Raw genomic sequence first — 15,028 nt, 5'->3', positions numbered from 1 at the left:
CCTCGCGCAGTTACGCAAACGAGATCCGGAATCGTACAAGCATTTTCCGCGCCGTCATTGAACGCGTTCACTCGTCGACGGTCCTTGTAGTGTGAAGCATCTTATTTCTCTTAAACTCCTTACACAATAATTTAGACAGCGACTCTTTATACAGGCTGAACGTTTTTACATTAGTGTTGTCGTAATCTCCCGTGAGTAACGTCGTTTTATTTTATTCTAACGTTTCGTATATATAGTGAACACTCGTGTTTTTAAAGTCGTCAACGTATTGACCATCATTACGTATGACCCATTCCTATTTCTTTACTTAAATTTTTCATGCAATTTTCGAAATGGCATGAAAGTATATCTGACTGACACCGAAACTGATTTCTTCTCTTAAGAATTTTAATAAGATGTAAATAAAGTAAGTATTTGGTACTTTTCCTATGCACCCGTATTTATCATAAATGCATCAAATTTGCTGACCAAAAATAATTAAAGAATTCTTCGAAATTCATCGGTTCAAGAATACATTCAAATGTGAAATTTCATTCATTTTTAGTTGAATGACGATTGTTTTGGAAGTCGAATCGGTGTAGTCAGTATTGTAGAAGCGCATCCAGTTACGTCCCCAGCTTCTAATCAGTCAGATATAGTTTAGACACCGTAGATTCCAGTCGCATTCTGACCGAATCATTGCAAACGCTGCAACTTCTCGTGCACAGCGTATACATTTTAATTGAATGTTTGTCTCTTGGATGTATCACCATTATATATACTTGTTACTGTTTGCTACCGAATGGTCATGCAATGTTAATCTTGGTGTTCAACGGGCAGAACATAAAGCTCTTTCTAACCCAATTAATATCCCAGTAATCTGGAATCCTAACAGACTAATTTTTTATAATGTTTCATACTAAGAATTACCCATATGTCAAAATCACAGAATACAAACTGTTAATTTTCGTATTATATGGAATCCATTCTATCTCACGGTGTCATACTTATTAACTGAGCTTCATTCGAAATCCTGAAAATTCTTGTAAGTAAAAAAAGAATTGAAATTCTCTGTTGATCGAACATTTCACCGTTTCCGCAGTAAACAGTTGATGAAACATGTGCGCCATTTTTATAGCCGTTGTTGGATAGCTCGAAAATGTAATGCCTCAAATACCAACATAATATAAGGTACAATAAAACTTAAGAATCTTCGCAGCCGAGCTAAATAAAAATACCACCGGAAACCTACAGTTTTATGATTCCAATGTGATTGGAAAATTGTCAGAATTCTTAGCCGATATTATGCAATTTCCAAAAACCATATTCACTATGAAAGTGGATAAAGTAAGACTTTCTACATGCTAAAAACAATTTTATATTTTGAATAAAAATAACAATAAACGAGTAACAAATCTTTGATACACTTATAATAAATAACCGTTAACATTTATTATAAGTTTTATACTACTTTATCATATTAACTTCAACAAATAATTAACAAATAATTAAAATATGATAAACTATACCAAGTTTCGTTAAGTTTTATGATATATATATATATTTTTTTATGTAAATGAATAACAAAAGAAATATCAGTGAGGGATAAGAAAAAATAATAATGGTAATTATAATAATCATCCCCGATGAACAAGTTAAATAAAATAAGTATCTTTTTCGATGTTATAGAACTTCGGTAAATGTTGGCTCAATTGGCAACGTGTTAACTGACACGGAAACCTCGAATTCGTCACTAGCCAAAGATAAAACAGCAATGTCCAAGATTCTCCTTCCTTTTTTCGTTCGAATAAAATGAACCATTATTGAAGCTACTCACGGCTGCATAATGGGTTAGCATGCGGCTATAATCGGAGCTCATTTACCCATTTTTCCGTGGAAATTCTCAGAATCAGGCGACCGGATGAGGTAAGTTCCCATCAAAACATTTTCTCGGTCTCATTTCGCCCAGCGGAACGGCGCGAAATAAAAGAACAGGGGCCGCAACAGCCCGTTGCCGAACGCAGTTACGGATTCACGGTGCCTAACATGTCTTTCCGGGTTCAAGCATCTTGCCTGTTCTGTTGTCGAAGAGAAACTGTTCCGGCATGGTTTATTTGGTTAAGATACATATCATAAAAAAACGGCAGCTCAATGACTGTAGCGTCCTAGCACCGCAATTGTTCGTACAATTTCGCAGGGTTGTAAATCCCGTTTACGCGGATCGCGACGGTGAATCAGACGCTGGCTGGATTGAACTTAATTGATTCCAGTCGGGTTCGGTTGGGTGAATGAACTGACACACACAGTTGTTTGGGTGAAAAATTATGTATTTCAAATGATATCGGAGCTGGTGCTTGTAGTGTGTTTGAGAACTGTTTGAAGTGTGGTTTGCAACTGATTGTCGCGACCGGCTGTGTCGATCACGAAGTCTCGATTTTTGTTGTTGATCGCTGATTCGTTTTGTCTAATTTCTAACATTACCAATCAGTGAACCTGCCTAAGAGTTCCGACACACCTCCTTACGCCCTCAGCGTGCTCCCTTGGGGAGGGATGTTGCGGAGATTGTGGAGGTGCCAACCTTGGCAACGCTGCGGAAATTCTTCCAGGTGGTTGACTGTTTGGTATCTTTACCGTTACAAACACATGTCGAACTACCCTTCAGAACTTCCCGGTTTACGATACGGCCACGGTTAATGAGAGGCGAAAGAAGCGAACCTCGAATCCTCATCGACCCTGAGTAATAATTCGCTTTCTCTCGCCAGGACATATTCTAACACTAAAAACGTGCTAATTGTAAGCTAAAGTCCTTAATCTCAAAAATAACAATTTGCGCACGTCCGTGCCATAAACCGCGATGGCGATGGTCGTCGAAGGCCTTCGAATTTCCGTCGGTCTTGGGACGGAACATACCGCCCGCCTTGAACTATGTACAGTTCAACAAGATCGAAGTTCACCTAATTGAGTGTGTTGTGTGTGTGATATATACAGTGTAAGTAATTATGTACAATGTTGTAATCTTACTGCTAGAGCGCGGAGAATTATATATATTGTTTATGAGATTATTAGCTATGCCGCATGGGATATGTACAATTTATAAAGACGTGTCATCGGATACCGATAGCGGAGCAATCCGCTTAACGCAAAGCTTGTATTCGCCGTGCACGGTTTTTACCGTGACAACTCGGATAACCCCGTCATCGCCTGGATGAATAGCGACTATCCTTCCTAATGGCCAGGTCATCGGCGGCGTGTTGTCTTCCTTGATTAATACCATGGTTCCGACTCCTATCTCTGGTGCCTTGCCGCTGTGCCATTTTTTTCGGGTAGTCTGTTCGTGCAGATATCTGCCCCAGGGGCCGCGTGGCGATCACGGTTCGGGGAGTGGCGCCCCCGGGCTCCTTAGCTAGGGTCTAACCAACCCTTGGTGTGGACGAGACACCTTGATATGGCAGGCACAGCTTATTCATGTATGTAAGAAGCCGAACAGGTCCTACCAATAGACCTGTGATTGGATTGGTACTACGGGCGCTCCGGTTGCCCATGAGGGCGTACGAAGGGTGCCTAGTCCCCTTGGCCCCTCACAGAGAGTGACCATGGGTGCTTGTCCCCGGGTCCTCTCGGCCGGTGCAATTGGTGTTGGATTCGTAGTGGCAGTGGTTGAAGCCTACATGCTGGGCAGAGTCCTTTCGAGGGTCTCGGCGCGTGAGCAGCGTCCCACCTGCTCCTGGACCAGACAGGAAATCTGGTAGAGTTTTTGGAAAGGTAACTCGGCGCTACCAACAGTCTACTTCTATGGGACTCGTCATCCCCGGGAAGCAACGCTGGTAAGGCTTCGGCCTCAGCTGATTGAGCTTAATCTCAATCCCACGCCCATGGGGGCTCTCCTTGGTAAGCCTTCGCGGCAGGTACTTGGAGAATAATCTGGGTTCCCTCTGTTCGTGCAGATATTCCTTATGCCATCTTTTCCAAAAATGAGCCTTCATTTTTTGGACGTGTTGCCAGGATGAAAGACGGCCGTCGGGAACCTGTGAGTAGTCGACCTCGGGAAGACTTGTTAATCTATCGCCTATGAGGAAGTGGCCCGGGGCGAGCGCGGTAAGGTCATTAGGATCGGATGATACTGGAGTTATGGGACGGGAATTTAGGATTGCTTCAATTTGCAAGTGCCGATGCTATGACATCATTGTAGGTCTGAGATTTGACGACCCCTTCTAGATCCTTTAGTTCATTGCTTGCACCCGTGAAGTTGGTAGAGTTATCGGAATAGATGTCAGAGCATCGACCTCGTCTCGCCATGAATCGACGTAATGCTGCCAAGAAGGCTTCGGTGGTTAAATCGCCTACAATTTCTATATGTATTGCCTTAGTCGAGAAGCATATGAATATTGCTAAGTAAACCTTAATTTTATTGCGATTACGGTGAGTTTTCTCTTTCATGTGTATCGATCCGCACTAATCGACACCGGCTCGTAAGGAGGGTCTCGCTTCTGCAAGACGCGAGGCAGGTAGGCCGCTCATCTTATAGCTCGCGATTGGCGGTTTTGCACGATGGCATGTCGTACAACGGTGGATTATCCTACGCACAACATTCCTTCCGTTAGGAATCCAAAATTTTTGCTGTAAGTTGTTTAGTGTGGCTTGCGTGCCGGCGTGGAGGCTATTAATGTGATGCTCTTGTATTATCAATTTTGTTTTATGCTCGTCTTTCGGTAGTAGTATCGGATGCTTCATATCGGGTTGTATATGCGCCTTAGATAACCGACCGCCGACGCGTAAAATACCTGTCGCATCTATAAATGGATTTAGGGGTGCTAATGATGTGGTGAGACTACCTGCCCCTAACGCATGAAGTTCATTCTTATACGCTCTACCTTGGATGCATTTTACGATGCATTGTTCCGCTTCGCGAAGTTCTGTGGCAGTTAGAGTCCTGCCTTGAGATTCCTTGCGAGAAGTGATGAATCGGAAACGTAATATGTATGCCACGACTCGATTGAGTTTCCCATAGGAGGAGTATCTTTCGAATAAATTGAATTCGCCATTTTGTGTATGCAGTGCTACGAGAGGTCGCATTTCCGGAACTTTTGTCGCCAAATCCAACTGATTAAAAGGCCATTCTATTTCTAGCTCGCCTAACCATTCGGGACCATGATGCCAAAGATGATCGTTTAGTAGGGTTGCTACATTAGAGCCGCACGATATTAGATCAGCCGGATTGTCCGCAGATTGTACATGGTGCCATTCGTGCGCTTGGGTGAGTCTCTGAATGTCTGCGATTCGATGTGACACAAATGTTTTTAGTAAATGCGGTGATGTCCGTATCCAATGTAGCACTATGGTAGAGTCTGACCAAAATATCGGTTTTTGGAATGATAATCTACGGAGTGCGCCTATAACGGTTTCGTATAGCTTTGACAATAGATGAGCTGCGCACAACTCCAATCGTGGCAAAGTGATTGTTTTAATTGGGGCAACCCTTGATTTCGAGGCTATTAACTGTGTTGAAGTTTTACCGTGTTTGTCGACTCCGCGAATGTAAATGCACGCCCCATAAGCTTGCTCACTGGCATCGCAGAATCCGTGTAATTGCAACATTTCATACTCCTTTGGAGTGATCTGTCGTCTTATATTTAAATTCTTTAATTGAATTAAATCGCGACAGTATGTACTCCATTGGGTGTGGATGTCCAACGGTACTGATTCGTCCCAATCCAGCTGTAGTTTCCAGAGCGATTGTAATAATATTTTTGCGCGTACGATTACGGGTCCCAATATTTCAAGAGGATCGAAAAGCGTTGCAGTTTGAGAGAGTATTGTTCGTTTAGTCACGCGGTTGGGTTGCCTTAGTTCTTGAATGTCATATGTAATCATGTTGTGTTTAGCATTCCAGCATAGTCCTAACGTCTTTACCGTATCGTCCAGGTCAAGTCGTAAAAGTCGGTTGTTTGTTCTGTCACCTAATGTCTCTGTCAGTCGCTCGTCATTCGCTGCCCATTGGCGGAGTTTAAATCCAGCTCGTTTACAGATGTTTATTAATTCGTCGCGTATAATCACGGCCTCGTCATATGTTCTAGCCCCAGTCAGAAGGTCATCTACGTAGAAATCCTCGCGAATTATTGTAGCTGCCCGCGAGAACTCCTTCCCTTCGTCAGCGGCGAGCTGATGTAATGTTCGAATGGCTAGAAAGGGTGCAGCGGATGTGCCGTTGGTTGCCGTATTCAACGTGTACGTTTTAATCGGATCGCAGACATTCGAGCGCCACAAAACCTTCTGGTACACGCGGTCCTTCGAGTGAACCAGAATCTGACGGTACATCTTCTCCACATCAGCGGTCATCACATATGAGTGTGATCGAAAACGCACTAATATGGAGAAGAGATCCTCCTGAATGGTCGGTCCTACCAGTAACGCGTCATTTAGAGAGATCCCGTTTGACGTTTTGGCCGATGCATCGAAAATAACCCGGAGTTTTGTGGTTAAGCTTGATTGCTTTACTACGGAGTGGTGCGGTAAATAATAGCCCTGCTCGGTGGGTGAAGTCTTAAGTAGGGACATGTGTCCCAATCTCAAATACTCGTCCATAAATGTTTCATATTCGCGCCTTACATCTGGGCACTTAGAAAGCTTGCGTTCTAAACTGTGGAATCGTTTGAGCGCCACTGATTGTGATTCCCCGAGTTTTACCACATTATCCTTGAATGGAAGGCGAACAATATACCTACCGGTTACGGTGTCACGGTCAAATTGCGATCGAAAGTGTTCCTCGCAGGCTAGATTTTCTGCGGACATCAGAGGTTCTCGAGGCAGTTCCTCAACCTCCCAAAATCGCGTAAGCTGATAATGTAACGCGTCGCGGGCTACGTTGCAGCGAATGAGGTTGTGATTAGCATTATGTGTGAGGTTGCCCGCTACGATCCAACCCAGCCTTGTTTTTTGGATTACTATAGTATCGTCCGCTAGTGAAAGTTGTCCAATGCATAAAAGTTTCAAAAATAATTCAGCGCCTACTAACCCGTTTACCTCTGCCGGCGTATTGAAGTCGGGGTCAGCAAGGGGGAGATTTCTCGGAATTTTGAGGTCGGTTTTCGAAAACGTTCGAGGCGGTACGGGCTCTATTATTTGCGGTATAATTAGGAAGGTTGCATCGATGTTAAATTGATTCACCCGCGAATAGAGCTAATCGCCTTCCTTATAAAGGTAGATTTTTGTGCGACTCCCGTTATTGGAATCTTTACGTTTTGGTAGGGCAATCCTAACCTTTTGGCAAATCGCTTGGTGAGGAAATGAGATTGGGACCCTGAATCGAGGAGTAATCGACACGGTTGTCGATTGCCGTGGATATCTCGGAGTTTCACGACCGCGGTAGATAAAAGGACTTCACCCCCCGCGTTCGCCCCTAATGCCGAGACGTTGACCTGAACCGCGTCCCGCGAATCGTCCGGCCGATCCTTATGTAGTAGCGTATGATGTTTCTCGTTACACCGTTTACATGTGCTAGCCGTGCAAGTTTTAGCTATGTGACCGACGCGTGGGCAATTACTACATAATTCGGCCTTTTTTATTAGTGCATATCGTTTTTCTAAGTTAGCATCCACGAGTTTTACACACGATTGTGTAAAATGTTTCCCTTGGCATAGAGCGCATGTGATATTTGTAACTGAATGTGCGCGGAGCGATTGCGATGATTTGTTACTTGGATTTGTTTTCCCGTTTGGCCGTACATTTAGCGATTCCGGTTTATGCGAGCTTTCGCATCTGGCTGTGCCTAACAGCTTTTGTCTATCGTGCAAGAATTCTAGGAAACTCTCCATAGATGGCGAACTCTCTCCCTGAGTTTCCTCCTTCCACAATAAACGCGTATGATTGTCTAATTTTGACGTTATAGTGTATATTGAAAAAGCTTCAAGAAATGGTCGGTTTAATGCCTGTAGCGCACGGTAGTGTTTGGTTGCTTGATCCACCAATTCTCCCAAGGAATCTACGTTAAACCGCGCGACTGTCGGTAATTCAAACATTGCTTGTATTCTGTTGGAAATTACGATACCTGGAGCATCATAGAATTTTTCCAACAGATTCCAAGCGACTGAATAATTTGCGGTAGTGGTCCCTAACGATTCGATTTTTCCAGCGGCCTTCCCGGTCGAACATGATCTCAAATAAATTAATTTTTGGGCGTCGTGGAAATTAACGTTATCATGTACCGCAGCCTTGAAAACATCGCAAAAGCTTGGCCAAGCCTGAAGCACGATCCACTGAAGATCGGAAGATGCAAGGTTGGTAGTTTGACGTGCGACTCTGAATTTATCGTGAGCGGCGATTGCGAATTTACGGCAAGGTGAAGATTGTTCGACTGGGATGACTGAACTGTACGAGCTTCAAAATCACAAATCAGCCGTTTGGCGCGAGCCATGCTACGTAAATATGAATCGTCAATTTCGGTTCGTTCCGCTAATCGCGTTTCATACTCATCGCCTGACGCGGCTAATTCTAACGCGTGCTGAATGGATTCGAAAATTTCGTAATCCTTTTCCATCTTAGCGATTCTAAGACGTAATTCGTGGATTTCCGTGCCATAAACCGCGATGGCGATGGTCATCGAAGGCCTTCGAATTTCCGTCGGTCTTGGGACGGAACAACGACCTAAACCCCGAGCGCACAGCCACCGGTACCTTCACAGGGCAGCAGGGACGACGTACCCCCTACCTCCACTACAAGTAATGTGGGCGTAGCTTAAAAAACTATAACTAGCAACACCCCGAGCGTTTTAGCCTGCTGATTTGTCACGAAGAACACCGCCCTATCTCTGTATTTTTATATATAGAGAGAGACATTGAGACAGACCAGACAGACAGACATACATCACAAGTTCATTACTAATCACGCTGTACTCACTGGACAACACACACACTGTAACTTTGTATACACATACACATTCCTTTCACTCAATATTAAACAAATACAGTCCACTTTCAAACGAGAAAAGGAGAAGCCTCTTTTCATCACATTTATTTCACACAAGGTTAATTCGGCATGTCAAAGTGTTACGCCACGTCCATTAATACTGCCTAGACAGCGTGCACGAACAGAAACCACCGGTGAACTTCGTTTGAATCAGGCTAAAATAGCACGGGAGTGAAATCGTCGAGAGACTATATTCTCTGGTGTTACGTCACAGATCCGGTTCGAAAGACCAAAAACTGTTCCGTAGTAGATCCGGCTCGAAGGACCGAAAAATGTGACGTCGCAGCGTGGCAACCTCGATAGTTGCACGCCCGTACACGAATACTAACGCGGATTTAATTCCTCGGCTGGGGTTGTAAATCCCAGCTTTAACTTTAGGTCTCGTTAATACTCACGATGCTTCGATTTCCAAATTTCTTCAGAAATCGACTGATTCGACTCTGATCTCCGAATGATTGAGATCAGACCACTAGTTTCTCACGATACTGAGAACCCGTTTGATGTTGCGCGTTTTGAGACTAACGAATTCTCGAATTTCGAATTGGATGCTTCTTCGGAGTGTGAAGCTGGAGTGTAGTTGTCCCGAACGATGGACTGACTGACTGTTTGAATGAATGAATGATATCTCGTTACTCCGAACGGTTGAGTATCTGAGAATATCGTCACTCCGAACGGTTGAGTGATTCTGATCTATTCTGATTGATGTTAACTGCGTAACTGTCTGTAACTGTGTAAAACACTCGTGCGATCCTGTTGGTGTCTTTATACAACACCTACAGGTTTTGTGTCGAGTGTGCTGATTGGAAAGCCGAAAATACCCAATCGGTGCATAATTCTAAAAATCGGGGACGTCTTGGACGACGCCCCTTGGCCAGCCCTCTTGGTGCAAGGGTGAGGGCAATGGCCACGTGCGAGGGATCCTCGAAGATTTGCCGATGCCTTGGAAATTTCCTCCTAGTTCACTCATGTCTGGCGGAACCGTTACGAACGAGGTTCGCGTCGACCCTTCGGAAATTCCCGGTTTATGATATGGTCGGTTGTCTGTGCGAACGAAGTAAAAATTCCAAACTATTGTCTGGACATGCGCGGATTAACTAAATGATTTTATCATGGTTTAGGGTGAAATTGCCCCTTGTAACTAAAATAAATAAACTGAGTTCGAAAAAAGCTAATCCCGAAAATAAATTTGTTGGCATGTCCGTATCATAAACGAACCTTCGAGGATTTTCGCCGTTTTGTTCGATGTTGCATCGGACGGAACATCTGGTTAAGATGAATTTTACTTAATTATCTCTAACGATCTATTATATACTAACAACTCATTGATATAACCGTCAAGTATGCATAGCTTTCGAGATATCTGCAAGAAACAATAAAAATTGTTACTTTCCGTTGTATAACCGAAGTCTTCCGTAAAGAAGGATTTCTATGAAGAAAAGATAAGAATTAAGTTTGGACGAGTGGAATATTTTACTATCCACAACTTCTTGAAGCTATACACAACTTGAAAGAGAATTTATTACAATTATATCAACAGTTTATCCTAAATACTCAGAAAGTTGAGTGTCACTTCTATATAACTGCATATATGGAAAGAAAATCTATTCAAGATCTTAATTTCTGCAATATGGTAAACTCTAAATCACTAAATCATATTCAATTGGTAAACGCTTGTTCCGTAACCATAAATACAATATACGCGACACTTATTTTACCGAGAGATTAGTGACATAGGGGTAAAAATCAGCCAACACACTGAAGGTGATCCTTCCATAAGCTCGAAACCAAAACCAGACTGGTTAAGTGCAGATGGCCATTGTTTTACTGAATCCTTTTCCATGTTTATTTCAGCGTAAAACAGTTGGTCGCACCTACTGGGCATGTTTATTCCGAAATAAAGCCAGGTTCGAATTAATCTCGCTGGTTTCGCCGGTGGCTCCTTATCTGCTCTCCGTGCTGCTTACTTCGGACCGTATACTTACCATGCGTCTCTTTCCCGTGTTAACTCGGCCGGTGGCGGGTCGAGCTGGGAACCGGGTTGGGCCGGCGCGCCGGCTACGGGCTATGAATACTTATTTCGCTATTCCTGAACCAGTATAAACTATCCGATGAATTTGCAAATAGCCGATCCAGCCAGCAATAGCCTGCTGACCGTCCCGCGCAACGGCATTGAAATATACACGTTTCAAGTAACAGTAGCAACACCTTCGAATAGCTGAAGTCTTCTTTTCTCCCGACGTATTTCCGCCACTCGGAATCCGCACGAACGCTTCACGCCGCACGCGATTAATCCGTACGCTTCTCTGGATGAGATTTCTCGACATAATGTCATTCATGGGATGCTATGAACGAGATATTTCGTATAACAATGTCGTTCATAGAGTACTACGGACAAAATATCTGAAGACGAAAAATTCTGAGAAATTAGAGATGCCACGGACTTCATTAGAATTCGGAACATCCGTCCAACGATTTGTAAATATACGTTACATGGGATCAGCAACCTTCAATGAAGGAAACGTTTTGTTTTTGTAAACGAATGATTTTATGTTTCTCGCATATTAAATCATTTCAAGTATAGCGTTGTATATACAATTATTACAAAAATAACTCATTTCTTTACATAACTTGTATACACGCATACGTACACTTATGTGTCCGCAATACGTCAGTCGCAAACTTTTGATTCTCTGTCTTTTCTGAATCGAAAGTATCCGCACTCTACGCTACACGTGAGACTTGCACAACACAATGAACGGTAAATAAGTTAATATGTAAGTACATATCTCACTCGCACTCAATCTCCACTTCTTTTCGCTAAAGCGTCTATTCCACTGTGGAACAAATTTTAACCTATGTTGCTTTTCGCAATAATCACTAGGTGATCCTTACAGAGTTCCTCACCCTAAATACGAAACCGAAAACCGAATTGCTGGGTCACGTTCAGTTTTCGAAAAAACTGGGTTCTTGTAAAAACGGCCAAATTTTTCACAGAAACAAATGTTACGTGAAAAGTAAAAACAATAGGCAGTTAAAATTTGTCGTAAAAGATAGAGGAGAGTTGCCCGAATATGTAGCTATAAAAATTTTGAATACTGTGTATCAGTAAATGTTTATACATGATGATCAAAGTTTAAAAAAGGGTAAATGCACGTACTTTGTACGCACTTCTGATACATTTCTACGAAAAGTGGGTTAGCCAGCACGGATTTGCTGTGCACCACTGGATTCTGCAGACATCTCTGAAGAGGAATCCCTCCGTGGAAAGCGTGAGATCGGTTTTTCTTTGGGACAGGATAAGAAAATGTCCGCGAAGAGCGCGTGCACGGAACTTTCGCGCCATATGGCCATCGCTCGCCGGCCACAGCTATGCAGGGCCGTGACTACGCGCTGTATAGACCTGGACCCCGGTCACTTTTTATATGTATATATATAATGTTTAATTGTTTTATAAATTTTTATAATAATTATGATAAAGTTTTTCACGATCGTTCTGTTTTAAATAATTTTATGTTTAATAATAAGTATAATAAGTTAAAAAAGAGGGAACGCGACAAACTAGCCGGCGTGTTTCAATAATGTTTTATGAAAACTGAATCCTGTCCGATATTGACCCTTTGTCGTATAACGACGAGCAAGACTCGTGATGAACATTTTTAGAACAGTGTTCGTGCACACTATCCAGGCAATGTTAGTGGATGTTGCGTAACACTTTCACACGCCGAATTAACTTTGTGTGAAATATTTCGGATGAAAAAAGGGCTCCTCCTTTTCTCGGTTGAAAGTGGACTGTTTTTGTTGATTGATAATGAGTGAAAGGAGTATGTATGTATGTACAAAGTTGATGTGTGTATTTGTCCAGTGAGTACAGCGTGATTTGTAATTAACTTATGTTGACTACATGTCTGTCTGCCTTATCGTGAGTCTGTAACTCTATATATGTAAAAATAGTGGCGTAGGGCGGTGTCCTTAGTATCAAATCGGAAAGCCGAACGATCGGAGTGTTGTCGATGACAGTTTTTTGCCTACGCCCACATTACTTGTGGTGAAGGTAGGAGGTACGTTTTCCCTTCTGACCTGCAAGGGTACCGGTGGCTGCGCGCTCGGGGTTCAAGTTGTTGAGCTGCCGTTTCGGTTGGTTTATAGTGTGTCAACTGCTGGTCAGTTATGACACCAGATAGTAAAATGCAGCTATCAGTAAAACGCTTCTAAAATGTAGTTATATTGTGTTAGAAACGAGCGAGGATAATTGTCCGTACCATAAATCTACTCGCATCGACGGCTATGTCGCGTCCAAATAAACCATGCCGGAACAAACAGTTTCATTACTTTGCTATTCTCAATGTTCCTATCTTCGGAAGAAACTTGCACTTATAATGAGGAGCACACATTTGTCTTCAATCCTGTCGAGCGATAAAATTTATTACGCAGCCTCTTATACAATTCGTTAAATAGTCGAGACTTTACGCCGTTCGTCATCATAAACGGCTGGAACCGTGCTATAATCCGCCATTCAAGCGTAACGTGCCCGCTGCAAAATCAAAACGTAGTCCCGTTCACTTTCCTATTCCTTTTTCGCCCCCTTCTCTTGTCTTTTCTCTCGTAGAAACTCTTTTTCGCGATGAACCGTAAATAAAACGCGTCGCTGCTTCATCAATGGCCCTCGTTGTTCGTTCACCCCATGTCTTCTTTGTATTCCAACGTGCATGGCCCGCGCATAATAAAAAAAAAGAGGAACGAGTAACGTCTCTCTTCCAGGAACATACACATAAACTACGGGACTTTATTACCCAATAAAGTTGTGCTCGATTTGAATCACGCGTTTCACTGCTTTCCATTTGAATTGTAGTTTTCTGCTATTCAATGCGTCAATAGTCGAGTACACCTACCTGGGATTTTTAGCACCTCAATCTGCTAGTACGTACTTTGACCGATTGATGGTTACAGTGAGTACTACTCGAAATCAATATCAGAATCAAACAATTGAATATCCTATTGAAAATACTGTTATTTCTATATACACAAAAGAATTTCAGTGCAAACTTAGTAACAAATACAAATTTAGCACGATAGAAAATATATTGACGCGAATATAAGTCCCACGTTTAAGGGGGGAAATACCTTTAGAACCTTAAAAAATTGCTATATTTTTTTTCTATAGGATGTTAGTATAACATCTTAAGAGTATGGTGCCAAAGTTTCAAAGCGAAATTCGGAGCCCTTCTGATGCAATCGGGACTCATAGGCGGTAGCCCACCGCAGGTATATATTCACGCGTTAGAAGCGGAGGACCCGCCTTTCATAATTCCCTCCTTTCAATCATTGTAAACATGTTACTTTACATTGTTTGCGTTATACAAGAAAAATTATCATACAGCCGGCTTCGAAATATTAAAAAAACAAAAAACCTCGGTGGGAAAGGCAAGCTGACTGATGCGGTTATCAGGTAACTCACCGCATACTATGGCTTAGCGATACGAAGAAATATTCATAGTGTGGAAAATATGAAGAAAGCTATAATGGCCTCGTATTATCACTTATGCTCCACCAAAGAAAATCCAAGGCACGAATACTGCCCGGTAGGAAATGACAGCTGGTGCAAGTGGCAGAAAGCTCTAGCTACAGGAGCAAATTTGCACCTTATAGAACATCCTGCACTACTGCATCCAGACGTGCAGAAGCACATCCTACCAATTTACGAAGATTTATCTGAAGAGAATCTACTTGAGAGGTGCTTGGGCGGACATACTCGGAACAATAACGAGAGTTTCAACTCAACTGTTTGGCGCTTCGCTCCAAAGCACCTGCACTCAGGAATAAAAATTATTGAATTGGCAGCAGGCTTATTTAACGAAGGATATGCTTCAGTTTTAAGAACTATGAGTGCTTTGAATACTGTAATTGGAAAACAAGCAAAAACATACGCCGACAAAATCGACGAACAGAGAGTAATTCGACAGGAGCGACGCACCTCATTAACTACCAAAGAGGCTCGAAAAACAAGAAGAGAGCAACGTATGGAGGAAAATCAGCTCTATGAGGAAACAGAAAGAATATTGTATGGCGCAGAAATCGCAGACTAGCTGCT

At 42.7% G+C, this 15,028-nt stretch overlaps 2 protein-coding genes across 12 annotated transcripts in view; both read left to right on the top strand.

Annotated features, from left to right (window-relative positions):
- Positions 1–15,028, top strand: part of LOC116433345 (uncharacterized) — a 513,676-nt gene that overhangs the window by 401,410 nt on the left and 97,238 nt on the right. The window lies entirely within an intron of this gene.
- Positions 14,271–15,023, top strand: LOC143174448 (uncharacterized). The gene is given in 1 exon segment (XM_076366886.1): positions 14,271–15,023. A coding segment is annotated over 1 exon segment (753 nt).

Source organism: Nomia melanderi, chromosome 4 (assembly GCF_051020985.1).
Source record: "Nomia melanderi isolate GNS246 chromosome 4, iyNomMela1, whole genome shotgun sequence".
Taxonomy (NCBI): domain Eukaryota; kingdom Metazoa; phylum Arthropoda; class Insecta; order Hymenoptera; family Halictidae; genus Nomia; species Nomia melanderi.
This window is presented reverse-complemented; position numbering and strand designations above follow the sequence as displayed.